Source organism: Phycodurus eques, chromosome 4 (assembly GCF_024500275.1).
Source record: "Phycodurus eques isolate BA_2022a chromosome 4, UOR_Pequ_1.1, whole genome shotgun sequence".
Classification (NCBI taxonomy): Eukaryota; Metazoa; Chordata; class Actinopteri; order Syngnathiformes; family Syngnathidae; genus Phycodurus; species Phycodurus eques.
The window spans coordinates 3,625,654-3,645,613 of record NC_084528.1 but is presented as its reverse complement, the minus strand read 5'-3'; the positions used below and the strand labels follow the sequence as shown (position 1 = coordinate 3,645,613).

The window sequence follows — 19,960 nt, the reverse complement described above, 5'->3', positions numbered from 1 at the left end:
GGCATCGGGCCGATAACAACCTAATTTCAAGGTAGAGGGTACTTGTGAAGGCTGCTGATACCAGCCACAGATACTAAAGACACACACAGACACACACAAAAACAAAAAAATCTGACAAAACCTACTCAGCAGTAGTTGGCAATACACTGTGACCTTTGACACGTTGGCGAATCATGATGTGGGTCCGAAAGAAAGATCTTTGTTCACAATTATCTGTCATTGTGTGAAGTGAAATTTTATATATCAAAAGTTGTCGAGCGGAACGGAGGATAGGACCCAAAAATGCACAACTCCAAAACAAATGGACAGTTTCAAAAAAAAGGGGTTTAATATACACAGGCAGGCAATCCAAAAAAGGCAACAGTATCCAAAAACATGAGGCAAAAAGGCGAGGTCGATAATCGGAACAGGGTCTCGTCTTACTGTGAGTCTTTGACGTGGAAACAAGGAATGCTGGAACGCAACGACAAGGTACAACGAACTGGCGGCGAGAAAGAATGAGACACGAGGTTAAATGCAAGGGGTAATTAGGGTGAACGAGGCACAGGTGGTGAAGATGCTCTCAGGAGCAGGTGTGTATGAAACAGGGGGTAGACAAAAACCGGAACACACACCCATGATAGTAATCCCCCCCCCTTAACGGCCGGCCCCAGACGGCCCCAGGGCCCCTGGATGCGCAACGTGGAAGTCCCGAATGAGGGAGTCATCCACGATAAATGCAGAAGGCACCCATGAACGTTCCTCAGGCCCGTAGCCCTCCCAGTCCACCAGATATTGAAACCCCCTCCGGCGAGACGACAACAGCCGCTTCACAGAGAAGACAGGGCCCCCATCCACAAACCGGGGGGGAAGAGGGGGCCTGGAAGGCGGGACCAAAGGGGACTCCCGGGCTAGCTTGAGTAGGCTGACGTGAAAAGCAGGGTGGACCCGCATCAACCTTGGGAGCCTAAGCTTCACGGTGACAGGGTTGATCTTTGTGATGGAGAAGGGCCCAACAAACCTGGGAGCAAGCTTCTTGGACTCCACCCGGAGTGGAATGTTTGGTCGAGAGCCAAACTCGCTGACCCACATTGTAGTTCGGGGCCAGTGTCCTCCGACAGTCAGCAGCGGTTTTGTAGGAGAGTCCCTGGCGCAGCAGCATCTGGCGGCTCGCTCTCAGGTCTTCCTGCGTCTCACCAAGGTCAATGCCGCTGGAACTGTGGACTCTGGGGCTATGGCAGGAAACAGATGGTTGGTAACCATGCACAACGTGAAAAGGCAATAGACCAGTGGATGCAGAGGGGAGGGAATTGTGAGAGATAAGCAAGGATGTAATTTACCATCCTTGAGAGATTCCTGGGAGAGCACTGCTCCTATTCCGGCATCAGACGCATCGACTTCTACCACAAACGGCTGTTTGAGATCTGGCAAAGTAAGGATGGGAGCGGAGGTAAAGCTCGATTTAAGTTTCTGAAAAGCTGCCTGACAAAGGGGGTTCCATACAAAAGGTCTGTGTGGCGATGTAAGATCATGCAAAGGAGAGGCTATAGAACTGAAATTTCGAATGAACTTTCTGTAGAAATTAGCGAACCCTAAGAACCTTTGTACATCTTTGCGTGACGTGGGAGTGGGCCAATTAGTCACGGCATCAACTTTGCAAGGGTCCATCTTGATTTCACCTGGAGCCAGCACAAACCCCAGAAAAGAAACGGACGCCTTGTGGAATTTCTCAGCCTGGAAATATAGTTCATTCTGCAATAACTGCTGCAATACAGAGCGGAAATGAATGATGTGAGTCTCCTCATCCGGGGAGAATATCAAAATATCGTCTAAATATACAAAAACATACACATTCAACATGTCACGCAGGACATCATTGACAAAGTTCTGGAAAACAGCTGGAGCGTTAGTTAGTCCAAAAGGCATCACCAAATACTCATAATGTCACGTTGGTGTGTTGAATGCTGTTTTCCATTCATCCCCCTCCCTTATCCTAACTAAATGATATGCATTTCTTAAGTCTCGTTTGGTGAAAATCTTGGCTCCCTCCAGGAACTCAAAAGGCGGTGGAGATGAGAGGAAGAGGATACCTGTTTTTCACCGTTATGTCGTTGAGACCCCAGTAATCGATACAGGGTCGCAGAGTCTCGTCCTTGTCCACAAAGAAAAATCCGGCTCCCGCAGGGGATGAAGATGGGCGAATAATCCCAGCTGCCAGGGATTCATCCTCATACTCCTTCATAGCCTTGTGTTCCGGCCCTGAAAGAGAGAACAACCTCCCTCGTGGGGGTGTGGTTCCAGGCAGCAAGTCAACAGCACAGTCATAAGGTCTGTGGGGTGGAAGGGATTTGGCCTTGGACTTGGAAAAAACATCTTTAATATCCTGGTAACAGGTGGGCACTTGAGATAAATCAGGATCCCCAGATGGGGTCTGTGGATTGTCATTAGAAACATAGCTCTGAACATCACATGGCGGCTTGAAACAGTTCTGGGCACAATTGGTGCCCCATGACATAACCTGCCCAGAGGACCAGTCAATGTGGGGGTTATGTAATTTCAACCATGGGTTCCCTAAAATAAGGTCATGATTCATGGCGTCAAAAACATGAAAACTAATACATTCCGAGTGAGAATCAGGAAATGTCAATGTGAGTGTTTGGGTACGGTGAGTGATCTTGCCCATAAAACTGCCATCTGCAGCATAGGTGTTGCTTTATTTGAAAGGTTCTAAGGTGCATACGTCGAACGAGGAGGGAGTTAAGTAAGTTGGCGTCAGAACCAGAGTCAATTAATACAGGTGTATGAATTTCTTGATCAGGAGAGCATAGTGTCACTTTAGGAAGAACCCGTGTAGGGTCTTCCTTCATCAAATTCAGACTCACCTCTCCCGTGCCCTTCCTACCGGCACCGGCAACTTTGACGTGACAGTTGCTCACGGAATGACCCAACTGACCGCAGTAGAAGCACCGCCCTTCCCTCAGCCGGCGTTGACGTTCTTCAGGGGAGAGACGGAACCTGCCCAGTTGCATGGGTTCATCCGTGGTGACTCTAGCCAGTGGGTTGAGACCGGAAACAGGGGATCTGCCTTGGTTTGGCTGGTCACCGAGGCTCGTCTTCCAAGTGCGCGGTGATGCAGCCCTCCGCCGAACTCTGTCCAACTCGCGATCCAAAAGCCTCTTGTCGATCCTTATGGCAAGAAAGAGCGATGAGAGTTTCCAAGTCGGTCGGCAGATCTAGCGGGACTAAATGATCTTTGACGGCGGGGGATAGTCCTTGAAAAAAGGCATCTAGTAGCACCCTAGGATTCCACTGACTCTCAGCTGCTAGAATGCGAAACTCAATCGCGTAATCTGACACCCTGCGCTTGCCTTGTTGTAAGGTGAAAAGGGAGCGAGCTGCCTCACGATCTGGTGTGGAAAACTGAAAAATTTGCTCCATAGTCTTTACGAAAAAAAGCCCACGAATGACATGCGGCGGAATTGCAGCTCCATTCAGCAGTAGCCCACGCCTCCGCACGACCAGTCAGGTGGGAAATAACGAAAGGGATTTTGGCCCGCTCGGTGGGGAAGGCAGCTGCCTGCAGCTCAAAGTGGAGTTCGCACTGAGTGATGAACGGCTTTATGAATCTCCAGAGAACCTCTCCGGTCGAGAGAGCTGTGGGCAGACAGCAGCGCAGGTGGCAGGTGGCTGCATGGTGACTGCTTCACATGGCATGACAAAAGTACTAGTCGTATTGGTATCAGTGAAAACTTAGGAGTGAATACTTGTACTGGTATCAGTCCGAAAACAAGTGGCATTGAACATCCTTACTATGAACCCATACAAATGTATGATCCCCAAATATTATTGCATAGTTACAACAAATGAATGGATAACTAGTTTTGAAATCAGAAGTCATTAAAAAATATTTTATACATTTTCAGTAATTCATTCATTCATTCATCTTCCGTTCCGCCTATCCTCACTGGGGCCGCGGGCGTGCTGGAGCATATCCCAGCTATCTTCGGACGAGAGGAGGGGTACACCTGAACTGGACGCCAGCCAATCACATAATTTTCAGTAATACTTTTTTCAATTTATTTTAAAGGGGGATTGGTAAAAAAAAAAAAAAAAGGGGGAAAAGGCAGAGAGATCACTTTTATATAGGTCGCTGCACAGATTTGCATCTTGGGGGGAAGATACAGAGAAATAAAACAAAGACACCCATTTCAGATCAAGAAGAAGAAGAAGAATCCCCTGAAAATATTTTTCATTTATTTTGTAATTGCCCATTCTCTGCCAAATTATGGGAAGATGTAACTTGATTTTCCTCTGTATAGAACCTAATCTTTGTCTTTGCTTTGAACATATAATGTTTGACTTCATGAGCTATCCATCTGTAAATTTAAAAAATATATTAATCTTATTAATAGCATTGGCGGAATGGCATAGTCACAAGTGTTCATAGACTCATCAAAAAACACTATTTTGCATTTTTGAAAATGAAGTCAAGCAATATATTAGATCCATTAGACACTCCAGGAATGTGTATGAACATATGAGCTCTATGTTTTTCTGCAATGAGACTGTTGACTTTTTGCCTGTTTGTATTTCACCCCATTGGCGATTGAAATTGTTTGTTTTGGGTTTCTAAATAAAACGAAGAAGAAGAAGAAGAAGCAGAAGAAGAAGCAGAAGAAGAAGAAGAAGCAGAAGAAGAAGAAGAAGAAGCCTCGCAGACAAAACTAATAGATAACAGAAAGGAGATTCTGTTACTATAACGCAGAAAATAGCGGAGAAGGATGATTGAATAAAGTAGAAATATATACAGTTATAATCTGCAGATCACCTCATGATAGAGGACTGTCTAATGTTTGGTCATTGTAAAAATGATTAAAAGCAGGGTAAAATAAGAAATAATCGATCGTCATCGAACTGCCGTAGCACGCATACAGCGTGGTGTGATGGTAGCTTTCTGAAACACCAGGGCGATGCTTTTGCTAACTGCTAGATAAACTGCAGCAACACGAAAATGACAGACTACGCCGAAGAGCAAAGAAATGAACTAGAAGCAATTGAGTCTATATATCCAGACTCCTTTACAGGTGTGAATTCATTCATGTTGACATACGATTAACGAACAGCAAACACAACATGTAGCTACCACCACTAGGGAAAAACAAAAACAGAATAACTTTTGTGATCTCTAACCTTACCCGCGATATAGAGTGCACTGTCTAATATATATATATATATATATATATATACCCACCCACCCAACCAACCACTCAGCTGGGCTCGACTCACTAATGAGGAGAAGTAGTACAGAAAGTGGATGGATGGATGGATTTCATCATATTAATTGATTCCATGCGTTTGCAGTATTTTCAGAGGACCCTATCAGCTTCACTATCACTGTCACGTCAGACGCAGGGGAAAATGGTGAAAGTGAGTATGTTGTGTCTATTGCTTCAATGCACCACAGCTGAACAGTTACAGTAAATCTCTGACCACAAAAAAAAAAAAAAAAAACACTTTAAATTCAGTATTAGTTGTGATAAAATTTAGCTTAAATTTGATAGTACAGTGAAAGCTTCAAAGTTCTGGACATGATACGGTTGACTTCCAGCTAATCTGTTTCTCAGTATGAATTAAGATTCATTGTTCCAGGGTCAAAGTGTTGCATTTTAGAGCCTCTATCAACTGTACAGGCAATATTTTAGATTAGAATATAAAATTGTATAATGATATTTTCATGTGTTTTTCATTGGCAGCGGTAGAAGCAACTTTAAAGTTCACATATGTAGAAAAATACCCAGATGAGCCACCACTGTGGGAGGTGCACTCCCAGGAGAACCTAGAAAACAGTGATATGGAGGACATCCTCACGCTGCTGCAGCAACAGGTCTGAACTTCACATCACAACTGGATGGGATTTATTCATGGACATTGTCTCCTGGTTTGGTGCATGTCCTCCGTCCTGTCATTCCTGACAAAGAATCAGTCCGGGATGTTATGGGAAACTTGTTGAATAAGATGTGCAGATTATTTTTTGTCAAGGCACAATAAGGCTAGTCAAAGTAAGGCCTTGTCTACTCGTATAGGTCTATATATAAATTTGTGTGTTCATGTACTTTTTAAGTTGGGTCATACAGTGGGTACGGAAAGTATTCAGGCACCCTTGCATTTTTCACTCTTTGTTAAATTGCAGCCATTTGCTAAAATCATTTAAATAGATTTTTTCCTCATTAATGTACACACAGCACCTCATTGACAAAGAAAAAAAAATCTGAATTGTTGAAATGTTTGCAGATTTATTAAAAAAGAAAAACTGAAATATCACACAGTTATAAGTATTCAGACCATTTGCTCAATATTTAGTAGAAGCACCCTTTTGAGGTAATACAGCCGTGAGTATTTTGGGGAATGATGCAACAAGTTTTCCACACCTGGATTTGGGGATCCTCTGCCATTCCTACTTGCAGATCCTCTCCAGTTCAGTCAGGTTGGCTGGTGAACATTGGTGGACAGCCATTTTCAGGTCTCCCCAGAGATGCTCACTTAGGTTTAAGTCAGGGCTGGGTGGGCCATTTAAGATCAGTCACGGAGTTGTTCTGAAGCCACTCCTTCGTTATTTTAGCGGTGTGCTTCGGGTCATTGTCTTGTTGGAAGGTGAACCTTCGGCCCAGTCTGAGATCCTGAGCACTCCAGAGAAGGTTTTCGTCCAGGATATCCCTGTACTTGGCCGTATTCATCTTTGCTTTGATTGCAACCAGCCGTCCTGTCCCTGCAGCAGAAAAACACCCCCACAGCATGATGCTGCCACCACCATGTTTCACTGTTGGGAATGTATTGGACAGGTGATGAGCACTGCCTGGTTTTCTCCACACATACCGCTAAGAATTAAGGCCAAAAAGTTCTATCTTGGTCTCATCAGACCAGAGAATTTTATTTCTCACCATCTTGGAGTCCTTCAGGTGTGTGTTTTTATTGTTTTTGTTTTTTTTAAGCAAACTCCATGCGGGCTTTCATGTGTCTTGCACTGAGGAGAGGCTTTCATCGGGCCACTCTGCCATAAAGCCCCGACTGGTGGAGGGCTGCAATGATGGTTGACTTTCTAGAACTTTCTCCCATTTCCCGACTGCATCTCTGGAGCTCAGGCACAGTGACCTTTGGGTTCTTCTTTACCTCTCTCACCAAGGCTCTTCTCCCCCGATTGTTCAGTTTGGCCGGACAGCGAGCTCTAGGAAGGGTTCTGGTTGTCCCAAACGTCTTCCATTTAAGGATTATGGAGGCCACTGTGCTCTTAGGAACCTTAAGTGCAGCAGAAAGTTTTTGTAACCTTGGCCAGATCTGTGCCTTGCCACAATTCTGTCTCTGAGCTCTTCAGGCAGGTCCTTTGACCTCATGATTCTCATTTGCTCTGACATGCACTGTGAGCTTTAAGGTCTTATATAGACAGGGGGGTGTGGATTTCCTAATCAAGTCCAATCGGTATAATCAAACACAGCTGGACTCCAATGACTGTGTAGAACCACCTCAAGGATGATCAGAAGAAATGGACAGCACCCGAGTTAAATATGAGTGTCACAACAAAGGCTCTGACTACTTATGGCTGTGTGATATTTCAGTTTTTCTTTTTTAATAAATCTGCAAAAAAAGAAATTCTGTCAATATGGATTGCTGTGTGTACATTAATGAGGGGGAGAAATGAACTTAAATTATTTTAGCAAATGGCTGCAATATAACAAAGAGTGAAAAATATAACTGGGTCTGAATACTTTCCGTACCCGCAGTATGTCAAGAGGAGACAAAGTATTTGGTATGATGCTCTGTTCATGCAATAAGGTCATTCAATGAACTCTTTACAGCTCTAGACCTGTATGCTACCATTAATGTCATCAACGTTGTTGTTTTTTTCCTTTTTCTCTCTAGGCAGAAGAAAATCTGGGAATGGTGATGATTTTTACCCTGGTGACAGCTGTGCAGGAAAAACTCAATGAAATTGTGGATCTTATAAAGAACAGACAAGAAGAGGAGAAACTTCGGAAGGAGAGGGAGGCTGAGGAAGCAGAGAAGGTATTAGTAGGACACTTTATAATGTCTCTGCTCTCTACAGTAGTTGACATCATCTTGTCGACTTTATACTGGTCTTTTTTTTCTGGACAAAATTGAGGTAGATGTGTTACTATTCTGACCAGTCACAGGCATGCAAATGTATATATTTTTTCTTAAATCATATTTTTATAAAATACTGAATACAATTACCGGAACCGTATTGAAATGAAATAATAAATAGAACAAAAGTGCATTTGTGGGTACAGTCAACGGTGTGCTGTTGAATAGTGTGCCATCCTGTTAAATATTAGTGGAACGCATTTCTCTTAACCATTTTACAGTCAAAGGCCAGACCTCTTATTTTTCATTTTATAAAATGTTCTTATGCACTTTGGCCATTTTGCAGCAGATGTCCAAGTGCCTCTCTTTGAGTGTATTGTGAGGGGATTTCTTTACCATAGAAAGATTAAACAATTCATGTATTAAGATATTTTTATTATTCTGACGCAGAAATGATATGAATGAATGATGTTTTTGATAATAAGTTACAAATTTGAGTCAAGAGAATAGCCTCTGGTGGGACTCGAAGGCGAGAGTCTGGCCCGTGGGGCGTGGCCGGACACAGCTCGAAAGGGTAATGTGGGTCCCTCTTCCCATGGGCTCACCAACTGTGGGAGGGGCCATAGGGGTTGGGTGCATTGTGAGCTGGGCGCTGACCGAAGGCAGGGACCTTGGCGACCTGGTCCCCGGCTCCAAAAGCTGGCTCAAGGGACGTGGAACGTCACCCCTCTGGCAGGGAAGGAGCCCGAACTGGTGTGTGAGCCTGAGAAGTTCCGACTAGATCTTGTCGGGCTCTCCTCCACACACAGCTTGGGCTCTGTTACCAGTCCTCTTGAGAGGGGTTGGAATCTCTTCCACTCGGAGTTGCCCACGGTGAGAGGCGCCGAGCAGGTGTGGGTATACTTATTGCCCTCCCAGCTCAGTTCCTGTACATTGTTGTTCACTCGGGTGGACGAGAGGGTAGCCTCCCTCCGCCTTCAGGTGGGGGAGGGATCCTGACTGTTGTTTCTGCCTATGCACCAAACAGCAGTTCAGAGTACCCACCCTTTTTAGATTGGCAGACTGGGGTGGTGGTCCCCCTTTTTAAGAAGGGTGAGCGGAGGGTGTGTGCCAACTACAGGGGGATCACACGACTCAGCCTCCCTGGTAGGGTCTATACAGGGGTGCTGGAGAGGAGGGTCCATCGGGAAGTTGAATCTCGGATTCAGGATGAGGAGTGTGGTTTTCGTCCTGGCCGTGAAACAGTGGACGAGCTCTACACCCTTGGGAGAGTCCTCGAGAGTGCTTGGGAGTTCGCCCAAGCAGTCTACACAACCAGTCTACATATGTTTTGTGGACTTAAAGAAGGCGTTCGACCATGTCCCTCGGGGAGTCCTCTGGGGGGTACTTCGGGAATATGGGGTACCAAACACACTGACACGGGCTGTTCTGTCCCTGTACGACCAATGTCAGCTTGGTTCGCATTGCCGGCAGTAAGTCGGATTCGTTTCCGGTGAGGGTTGGACTCCACCAAGACTGCCCTATGTCACTGATTCTGTTCATAACTTTTATGAACAGAATTTGTTGGGTTCATTTGTTGGCTTCATCAAGCTGTGACCTCCAGCTCTCTCTGGAGCGGTTCGCAGTGTGTGAAGCAGTTGGGATGAAAATCAGCACCTCCAAATCTGAGACCATGGTCCTCAGTCAGAAAAGGGTGGAGTGCCCTCTCCGGGTCGGGATGAGATCCTGCACCAAGTGAAGGAGTTCAAGTATCCTGGGGTCTTGTTCACGAGTGAGAGAAGAGTGGAAGGGGAGATCAACAGGCGGATCGGTGCAGCGTCAGTGATGGTGATGCGGACTTTGTATCGGTATGTTGTGGTGAAAAAGGAGCTAAGCCGAAAGGCGACGCTCTTAATTTCCCGGCCGAGCTACGTTCCTACCCTCACCTTTGGTCACGAGCTGTGGATCATGACCGAAAGAACAAGGTCCTGGATACAAGCGGCCTAAATGAGTTTCCGCCGCAGGGTTTCCAGGCTCTCCCTTGAGATAGGGTGAGAAGCTCGTTCATCCGGGAGGGGCCAGAGTAGAGCCGCTGCTCCTCTGCATTGAGAGGAGCCAGATGAGGTGGCTCGGGGATCTGATTACGATGCGTCCTTGGGTGCCTCCCTGGTGAGGTTTTTTCCCGGGCATGTCCCACCAGGCAGAACCCTGGGGACGACCCAGGACACGTTGGAGAGACTATGTCTCCCGGCTGGCCTGGGAATGCCTCGGGATCCCTCTGGAAGAGCTTGGATGAAGTGGCTGGGGAGAGGGAATTCTGGGCTTCCCTGCTAAAGCTACTGCCCCTGCGACCAGACCTCGGATAAGCAGAAGAAAATGGATGGATGGATGGAGAATAACCTCTCCACAAATGCAGCCTGGACAGGGCCTGTGAGGACTGCAAGGGTCAGGGTTGGTGTAATGCATCTTACATATTTTACTGAGCATGCTTTCCTTAGAAAAAAAGCCAGGTGAATTTTTCTAGCCACTGCGGATCAAAACCACTCCTGTGTTGTCGGGAACATCTGTGAAAAACAGTCATGGGGATTTGAATGTTCGTAAGGTCAAGGTGCTTTTACTTTTTCAATATGCATGACACAGAGGATTGCAATTACGGTACTCCAGGGCCCGCGGTGCTACAAAAACGGTACAAATAAAATCTAAAAAGCTAAATATAAGAGTGGGGGGGGGCGCCCGCCCGAGAGCTTGACTCTGTAGGACGTGTTTTGTGGTGGCACCTCAGGAATGAACAAAAACAATTTTGTTTTTGTTCTTCTTCTTTGAAGAAAAAATGTGAGGACCTGGATTCTCGCTCGAGATGGAACAAAATAAGGCTCGTTGGCTTACCCGAAGGGAAGGAGGGTCCTCGCACAACTGAATTAATCGCTGGGCTATTTCAGCACCTGCTTGGCTCGGAGGGCAGGCCGCTGCTCAACTGGGCCCACCGCACGTTGCGTGCGAAACCTAAACAAGATGAACCTCCTCGTCCGTTAGTCATCAGGATGAACCAATTTCAAGAGAGGAACCTCATTCTACAATGTGCGAGTAAAGTTTCACCTCTGATGTACAACGGAAGGAGGATTCATATATTCCTGGACTTTACGCCTGCGGTGGCCAAACAAAGGGCAGCCTTCTCCGCTGTGAAGAGGGAGCTCCGTGGTCATCCATATGTACGATTTGGCCTACGGTACCCAGCTATTCTACATATCATCTTACCAAGCGGCCAAGTGAGGGTTTGACGACCCAGATACTGCTATTAACTTTGTCAAGAATGAGCTTGGCCGGGCTGTAACTCTGTGTCCAGGCTATTCAGCTAAGTGTTAACAAATGCCATGTCATTCCGATGTATATTTAGACTTTCTTCGTTCTTAATATGAACATTTTACTTCACAAGTTTGTGTGTAGTTGGACGTTGGTTGGGTCATGGTGCGTAGAATGGTATTTTTTTTTTTTTTACCACCCAAGTCTGCACACTGGTTGGATAGATAATAAAAAGATAAATCTTCCGCTCCAAACACATTGTCTAAATCAGCCAAGGTAAAGGTAGGTTTAATTACCTTGGTAAATCAGCCAAGGTAATTAAACAATTTGGAATGACCGATCCTTGGCACACCTTCAATCCTTCAAAAAAAAAAAAAAAAATATATATATTTTTAAAAAATGCATATACCCGTATAGATTACTTTTTACTTTGTGAATAAGCGAATGAATGTAATTTCTGGGTGTAAATACTATTCCATTGTTCTGTCTGACCATACATCTGTGTCTATGGACATATTTAAATAAAAAATAAATAAATAAAAAAGGCCGAAGGTGTATGTACCCTGCCGTTTATATTCTCCGTTGCTTCTGGAGGCAGACTTTGTTAATCGTATACGTGATTGCATATATTTATTTCTGCAAACTAACAGGACCCGGGTATTTTTCCTTCGTTACTGTGGGAGAGGGGGGGACACACAAAAAAACAAAAAAAACAAAAGTCAAATGGACTTTAACTCTGGACAACACCCGTCCATATAGCTGGGACAGTGAGAAAGTTGGAGTAAGCATGTCATTAACAGTATTTATTAAAGTAATTTAATTGTAATAAAGTAATTTAATTACAGTAAGTTAGCACCCATTATTTCTGTCATGTAATGTTGATTTGTCAGTGGCCAATCCTTGAATGCCCCCTCAAGGTCATTGGTGTGTTAACATTTGTCTGGAGAAACCAATTACGATTACGGAACGTAAGGAGGCAGTAACATCTTTACAATCCGGTAAAAGTCCGGGACCAGATGGTTTTTCGGCCGATTTTTACAAAGTATTTTTGGGAAAAAATAGCATCATTGTTACTAGAGGTTTTCATAGAATCTTTTGATTGTGGCTCTCTTCCACAAACTCTGTCCCAGGCCTGTATATCTTTGCTATTAAAAAAAAAGGCAATGATCCATTACTTTGCGGCTCATACCAACCGATAAGCTTGCTTAATGCTGATTTTAAAATACTGTCTAAATTACTTGCACGGCGTTTGCAAACCGCACTACCATCTATCATCTCCATGGACCAAACGGGTTTTATTCAGGGCAGACATGCCTTCTTTAACCTGAGGCGGGTGTTTCATGTTAGTGTATAACGATAGCTCTCCCACTTCCACAGAAGCTCTAATTTCGCTGGATGCTGAGAAGGCTTTTGATAGGGTGGAATGGAAGTATTTGTTTTGTTTCAGGGAAATTTGGTTTTGGTTCTACATTGATTACTTGGGTGAAACTACTTTATTCCTCTCCACAAGCTACAGTAAGAACTAATGGTTTAAATTCAAACTTTCTTTTTTTTTTTTTTCTTTACTTCAACATTCCACGAGACGGGGCTGCCCACTCAGCCCTGTCTTATTTGCTGTAGCCATAGAGCCTTTGTCTATTGCCATTCGCTGCCACCCTAATTTCATGAGAATTGTTGGAAATGGGGCAGAATCCAAAATTTCTATCCATGCAGATGATCTGCTCTTATTCGCCTCTAACGTATCTCAATCCATTCCAACAGCACTTTCTATTCTTGATTCCTTTGGTAAGATTTCCGGCTATAGAGTGAATCCTAGCAAGAGTGATCAATTTTTTGTTAATGGAATTCCCAGAAACTACCCACTCCAGCGCATACCCTTGAAATTAGCCAGGGCAGGTTTTGATTATCGAGGTGTTCATGTAACAGATGCATATAAATTATTCAAGAAAAAAATTATTTCACTGATGGCTCAAATTGGAGGTGATTTTGATCGGTGGTCCTTCTTGCAATTATCGGTGGCCGCCAGGATCAATGCAATAAAAATTAACATTTACCCCGTTTTATGTATGTTTTAATGCATAACATTATTTATTCCTCGCTGCTTTTTCCGAAAACTTGATGGCATCATTTTGGACTTTGGGATAGAAAAACACCTAAACTTAGGCTGCAATCAAAAAAAAAAACAAAAAAAAACTAGGGAATTCTGGGGGATGGCATTACCCAATATGTTATTTTATTATTGGGCGGTGAATATAAGAAATTTTTGTGGATCCAGTATAGACACCTTGAGGCTCCACCTATGTGGTTAACAATTGATCCTAAATCTACACACCCCATAACATTGCTGTCTTTACTACACTCGCAGCTCTCCTTTTCTTTTTCCAAATATATAAGGAATACCGTGCTTGCCACATCATTGAAAATATGGGTGCAGTTCCGTCTGTATTTTGGTTTACAAACTCTTTCCACCAAATCCCCCTTATCTTATAATCACCAATTTCCCCCATCCTTGATGGATAATGCCTTCTCAATGTGGGCTCAACTGGGAGTGAGACGTGTCAGGGATTTATTCATGGATGGGGTGTTTGCCTCCTTTCTACAATTGGCAAGTAAATTTTCTTTACCAAAGGGTAATTTCTTTAGATACCTTCAAGTGAGAAGCTTTGTTTCAAGGACATATGCATGTTTACTGGGTTTACCTCCTGATTCTGATGTTGACATGAAGGTTCTGCCATATTTTAAGAGTGCTGTGTCATCTGTATATTCAAACATTCATGAACTAAAATCAGACTCTTTGGAGGCCCATAGAATAACCTGGGAATCTAGCCTTGGAATGGAGATCTCCGGAAGTATTTGGATTGAGGTTCTTCATAGGGTGCATAAGTCCTCTGTGTGTCAAACATCGTTTTACTCAATGTAAAGTAATTCACCGTGCTCACTACACTAAAGAACGTTTGGCTAGAATGTTTCCGCCAAACGTTGGAACCCCCGACAAGCTCGATGGGCCCTTTTTCTCAGCCGTTTCAACTTTAACCTTTGTACGTCTGTTTTGTTATCGGTCCATATAACGAAAGGAGAAACGGTCCCCTCCAGCCAATGCCTCCATTCTTCCAATGCCCAGACGATGGCAAGCTCACGATTTCCCACGTTGTAATTCCGTTCGGCTGGGGACAGGCGACGGGGAAAAAAAGTCACAAGGATGTAGTTTCTGGGATTCGGGGTCCCGCTGGGGGAGGACAGCCCCCGGCCCAGTGTCAGAGACATCAACCTCCACAACAAACTGGCGGGAAGGGTCGGGGTCTCTTAGGATGGGGGCACTGGTGAATAGCTCCTTAAGGTGTTCAAATGCTTGGGATGCGGCTGGGGTCCAAAGGAATGGGGAGCTGGTGGAGGTGAGACTGGTGAGAGGAACGGCCACTTTGGTGCGGTCACGGATTAATCGAAATTGGCGAAGCCTAGGAAACGCAGTTCTTTGCGGGAAGAGGGAATGGGCCAGTTGAAGACTGCTTGGACCTTTGCCGGGTCTGGTTGTAACTGTCCTTTGGCAATAATGTATCCTAAGAAGTGTAAGGGGGAGAGATGGAATTCACACTTCTCCGGTTTCACAAAAAGGCAGTTCTCAAGCAGGTGTTGGAGGACTTGCCGGTTGAAGTTAGGGTGTTGCCATGTTGGTGATGTTCCTTTGGGGAGCGGGAGAAAATGAGGATGTCATCTAAATAGACAAACACGAACCGGTTCAGCATGTCACAGAGGTCGTCATTGATGAAGGTTTGAAAAACTGTGGGGGCGTTGGTTAACCCGAAGGCCATGACAAGATATTAAAAATGTCCAAGGGGGGAGTTTTCCATTCGACCCCCTCTCTAATGCGAATGAGATGGTATGCATTGCGTAGATCATATTTAGTGAATATCTGGGCATCACAGAGGGGTTCAAATGAAGGGTCAATAAGGGGCAGCGGGGATTTATTTTTCACAGTGATGTCACATGCATGGTAGGTTGATTGAAGACTTTAAATTGCCCGTAGGTGCGGATGGTTGTTTATTTCTATGTGCCCTGCGATTGACTGGCAACCGGTTCAGGGTGTACCCCGCCTCCTGCCCGATGACAGCTGGGGTAGGCTCCAGCACGGCCGCGACCCTTGTGAGGATAAGCGGCTTGGAAAATGGATGGATGGATGTCATTGTGTCCCCGGAAGTCGATGCAGGGGCGGAGAGTGGTATCTATCTTTCAAACGAAAAAGCATCCAGACCCCAGGGGGGAAGAAGAGGGCCAGATAAGTCCAGAAGCAAAGGAGTCACGGATATAGTTTGCCATCGCCTTCTTCTCAGGGCAGGAGAGATTGAATAGAGGGTCTCAGGGTAAGGAATGACGAACAGTTGGACGGTTTCCCGGTGATTGCCTGAGATGAGTAGTGTAAATGGTGCAGTTTGTTGAGTGACCGGGGAGATGAGTCGTCTGTCCAGGGCAGTGACTTTCTTGGGGACCTGATGGGTTTTGAGGGCAAGCCGGAGTTGACACGCCAAGCTCTTGTGAATAAAACTATCGTCAGCGCCGGAGTCTATGAGCGCGAGAACCGGAGTATTGCAATCAGAACCAAGGATAAACGAGGAAACGGTCACGCGGGAGGGAGAGCTGGGAGAAATGTTGGTCTGGCTCACCACGGCGCTGTCGGTTCCTGGGGAGCCCAGTGTTTTGGTTTGACCGGAACATGGGGCAATGAAATGACCTGGTTGTCCACAATGGATATATAAACGTTGGCTGAAGTGGCGCTGATGTTCCTGATGGTCTAATCTGGTCTTGCCGAGTTGCATGGGCTCTTCCAATACAGTGGGGGGTGATGAGGAGGCGGTCGGTAGTTCAGGATGCGATATATATATATATATATATATATATATATATATATATATATATATTATCCACAAGCCACTTTGTAACCAGTTTGGGACTTGAACTAACTTTGGTTCATTGTTCATTTGGAAGACATTTCAAAGTCGATGTTTTTTTTTTTTTTTTTTTTTTTTTCCCCCCCCCTCCCTGGCTTGCAAGTTTCCCTCTTTTTCCTACAAACATAATGATGCTCATTATGGCCAAACGGTAAAGTTTTAGTTTCGTCAGACCACAGGACATATCTTAATAAATGAAGGTCTTTGTCCCTGTGTGCAATTTGCAAACTCTAATCGGGCTTTTTAATGTTTCTTTTGGAGCAGTCAGCATCTTCACACAAGGCCTTTTCTTTTCTTCTTGGGTTGATACTCGATGCAAATTTCAGACCAAAACGCTTTCATCGCTGGGACCCAGACCATGTTTCCTTCTTGAGCGGCATGATGGCTGGACATTCCCATGGTGTTTATATTTGCGTATAATTGTTTGAACAGATGAATGTGGCACCTTCAGCCGTTTGGAAATTGCACCCAAGGATGAAGCAGACTTGTGCATGTTCACAATTCTGTTCCAACTATGTGGGCTGATTTTTATTTTTTTTCTCCACCTTTCCCATAATGTTACACAAAGTACACCAAAGAAGCAGTGTGGTTCAGGTGTGCCTGTTCAAATACTTCCACAGGTATATTTCTAATGAACTCAAATGTTGTCAATAAATGTATCAGAAGGATCCAAAGAAATTACATCATCTGGGCTTTCCCAAATTGTTTAAATGCATAGTAATCTTACCATAGGAAAACTTCTGACTTTGAATAGTAATGAGAAATTGCCTTAAAAAAATCCTTGTCATTATACTGAAATTTAGCAAAGAAAAATAATTTGGTAATCCTAATTGACGTAAAACAGGACAAGTTTAGCCTGATTTCATGTCAGGCAGTGAGGGGGGGGGGGGAGTATTTTCATAAAGTGTATGTAAACATCTGGTTAAAACTGTATAAATACATTTAAAAAAATTTGGAGGTGTCTCAGAATTTGGCAGAAGTGCTTACCTCCATATCTCTTACGCAGGAAAACCCCAGACAGTATAGCACTATTTGGAATGAAGATGATGTGCAATAGGAGGTCTGTTAATTTGAGTATGATGAGGGTACTGCACATGTGCTTGACAGGTGGCATTTCAGGGCACAGTGGTAACAATTGAGAACTTCCTGGCATGGAAAGGCAAGTTCGAACTAGAAGTGGCTGAGATACGGAGGAAAAAACAGAAGGAAGAGGAGCAATCAGGCAAAGCAAAACTCACTGGTAAATGCTTCATCCTTCATTTTCAACTTGCATCAGTCAGAAAGTGCTTTTTGGTCATGCTTCCTGCAATTCGTCTTCCCTATATGTACATAAGCAGCTTCATGAATTTTATTATCAACCAGTAATTTCTGAGCTACATTATTTTTTAATACACATGTAAACGTGTATTAAGTTCTACTTCATGTTGTCTAAATTAGTTATGGGCAAATAATAGGATTTTTAAAATTTTTATCAGAACCTGCTGTCAGGAATTCAGTACCAGTGCCATTCAACGACGTGGGCTTCTAAGGCGAGGAGAGTAACTGTTGTTGACAATGAAGCCCAATGATTTGAAGCATTTTCAGTACATTTTGCAAAAAAAACACATTTTGCAAAAAAAACACAAACACGCTTCACAAGGCTTCATCTGCCCATCACGTCTAAATTCAGCTGAAGAAAAATAGAATGAAACATCTTTGGCATGGGTACTAAAAAGGCTTTCCAACAGTATGATTTATTGCAAAGAAGCGTTGTTACACAAAACACAAATCTACTGAACACAGATTTTTCATTTTTTGTCCTACTGTATGGTTATGTTTTCAATATTGAGCCATATATTCACAGACAGTGGGCAGAAACATGACACAATACCATGTTACTACCAAGTGGACACACATTGTGCATTGAGATGGATGCTTTAAATTTAAGGCAAATGTTTTTACGCAGGCAAACAGCTGTTTGAGAGGGACCACAATCTGGACACGTCAGACATTCAGTTCCTTGAAGATGGTAATGTGTTCACGAGATTATACAGTTCTTGTTCATATTCTGTGGAAAAGGGATATAAAAGTAGTTGATTTCATATTTGTAGTATTGTCTTTACGTCGGTAAGAGTCATAGTATGTACGTGGTGTTGGAATTAGGTCAGATTTAATAAAAGTAACCTCAGGTGAAAAACAATAAATTTCGATCCCAATATAGGTTAAAATAGTATGTAGTCACAGTCTGCCATACTTACTGTTTTTACATTTGCTTGTTTCGTAGTTATGGCCTGGAAGTGGATTTCATACAAATATTTACTATAATTATGACTTTAGTACTGCATTAGCAAAGGTTAGCGATATATTACAGCATTCCGGTTTACATATAAATTCAGCAGGAACTCCGTAGTGCACCAAGGACCCTCTGTAATTGTCATGAAATTACCCGATTGTTATTGAAGGTCACGCTCGCTGTGTCTTTCTTCTTTCAGTTGGAAACAACGTTGAGGTGGATGAATCGTTGTTCCAGGACATCGAGGACTTGGATTTGGAAGATGACGACCCCGACTTTGACCCTTTAGCGACGGGCAGTGATGAGGACTAAAGCAGTGGTCCAAAAAAAAAAAAAAAAAAAAAAAAAAGACTGCAGGCTGACTGTACAGCACCATTACTCTTGTCTGGAAAACAATCACTTGACTAGACGCATGAAAATCCAATGCGAAGACACTAACAGCAGTTTGAGAGGGAATCTTTGTCAATGCAGCCATACAGTTTACATTTTTCTTACTTATCAAATTCTGGTGGTGTCCACAAGGGTGTACTACAATATTAAGTACAGCCAGTGTATAGGTCATCCATATACTTACTGAATTTAAAAAGAAAAATGAATACGTACAAACAAAAGGTGAGAATCAACATTAAAAATCCCGATATTGGTCAGTGTTCTTGTCTGTTTATACTGCAATATAATCACTGATCTGAAGTATTAAACTTTTTTTTTGGGGGGGGGGATTTCTCCAATCACATCCTGGATCAACTTCATGTTATGAATAACAAGTTGAATCTCCTTTTCTGGAAAAAAAACAAAAAAAACGTTTCAACATACTATTTTTCTTTCTTCCTTATGATGCTCAGCACATGGAGGGTACATCTTTGCATGGCTCTGGGGACTGTTAGGAGATTTATATACAGTGCTGCAATGTATTGTAATCCTTAGACATTTATATAGACTTTCCGCTTGTCCCATCAGCGCTCGCAATTTATTTTGGTGAGCCTCTAATCTTTTATACTTATAGTATTTTACCTGCACAGTATTTCAATTTGGGAATTAAGTACACCCATCCTGATAATCTGTTTATACAGTGCGTCAAGAAAGTATTCACAGTACATCACGTTTTCTCCATTTTGTTGTTACAGTTTTATTCCAAAATGAAATGCATTTGTTTCCACAAAATTCTATATACAACAACCCCATGACCTGAAAAATGTGTTTCCCTTTTTTTTTTTTTTTTTTTTTTTCCATTTCAAACTCGCAAATCACATGTAGGCCTACAAAACTATTTACAGCCTATGCTCGATACTATTGATGTTAGGAGATGTGGCGAGGCGCGTGGCGGGTAGTGGAAGGGGCGTTTCCGCAAAGCGCGGATCGAGGCTTGCTTCATTTAGGGGAGGAGCCCGAA

The 19,960-nt window shown here is 43.7% G+C and overlaps 2 protein-coding genes across 4 annotated transcripts in view; one reads left to right on the top strand and one right to left on the bottom strand.

Annotated features, from left to right (window-relative positions):
- Nucleotides 1-4,717: 4,717 nt before the first annotated feature.
- On the top strand, nucleotides 4,718-19,217 carry rwdd1 (RWD domain containing 1). Its single transcript, XM_061673652.1, has 7 exons — nucleotides 4,718-5,063; nucleotides 5,341-5,406; nucleotides 5,733-5,863; nucleotides 7,894-8,037; nucleotides 17,406-17,538; nucleotides 18,244-18,306; nucleotides 18,770-19,217. The coding sequence occupies exons 1-7, from the start codon at nucleotides 4,991-4,993 to the stop codon at nucleotides 18,880-18,882; spliced, it is 723 nt and encodes a 240-aa protein (XP_061529636.1). The 5' UTR covers nucleotides 4,718-4,990; the 3' UTR covers nucleotides 18,883-19,217.
- Nucleotides 18,019-19,960, bottom strand: part of zufsp (zinc finger containing ubiquitin peptidase 1) — a 38,319-nt gene continuing 36,377 nt past the window's right edge. For 2 of the 3 annotated variants that reach the window (XM_061673642.1, XM_061673644.1), the window contains one exon: nucleotides 18,019-19,349. In XM_061673642.1, the coding sequence (XP_061529626.1) occupies nucleotides 19,317-19,349 (33 nt within the window). In that variant the 3' untranslated portion in view covers nucleotides 18,019-19,316. The remainder of the gene's footprint in view (nucleotides 19,350-19,960) is intronic. The other variant, XR_009768376.1, reaches the window with a different exon arrangement.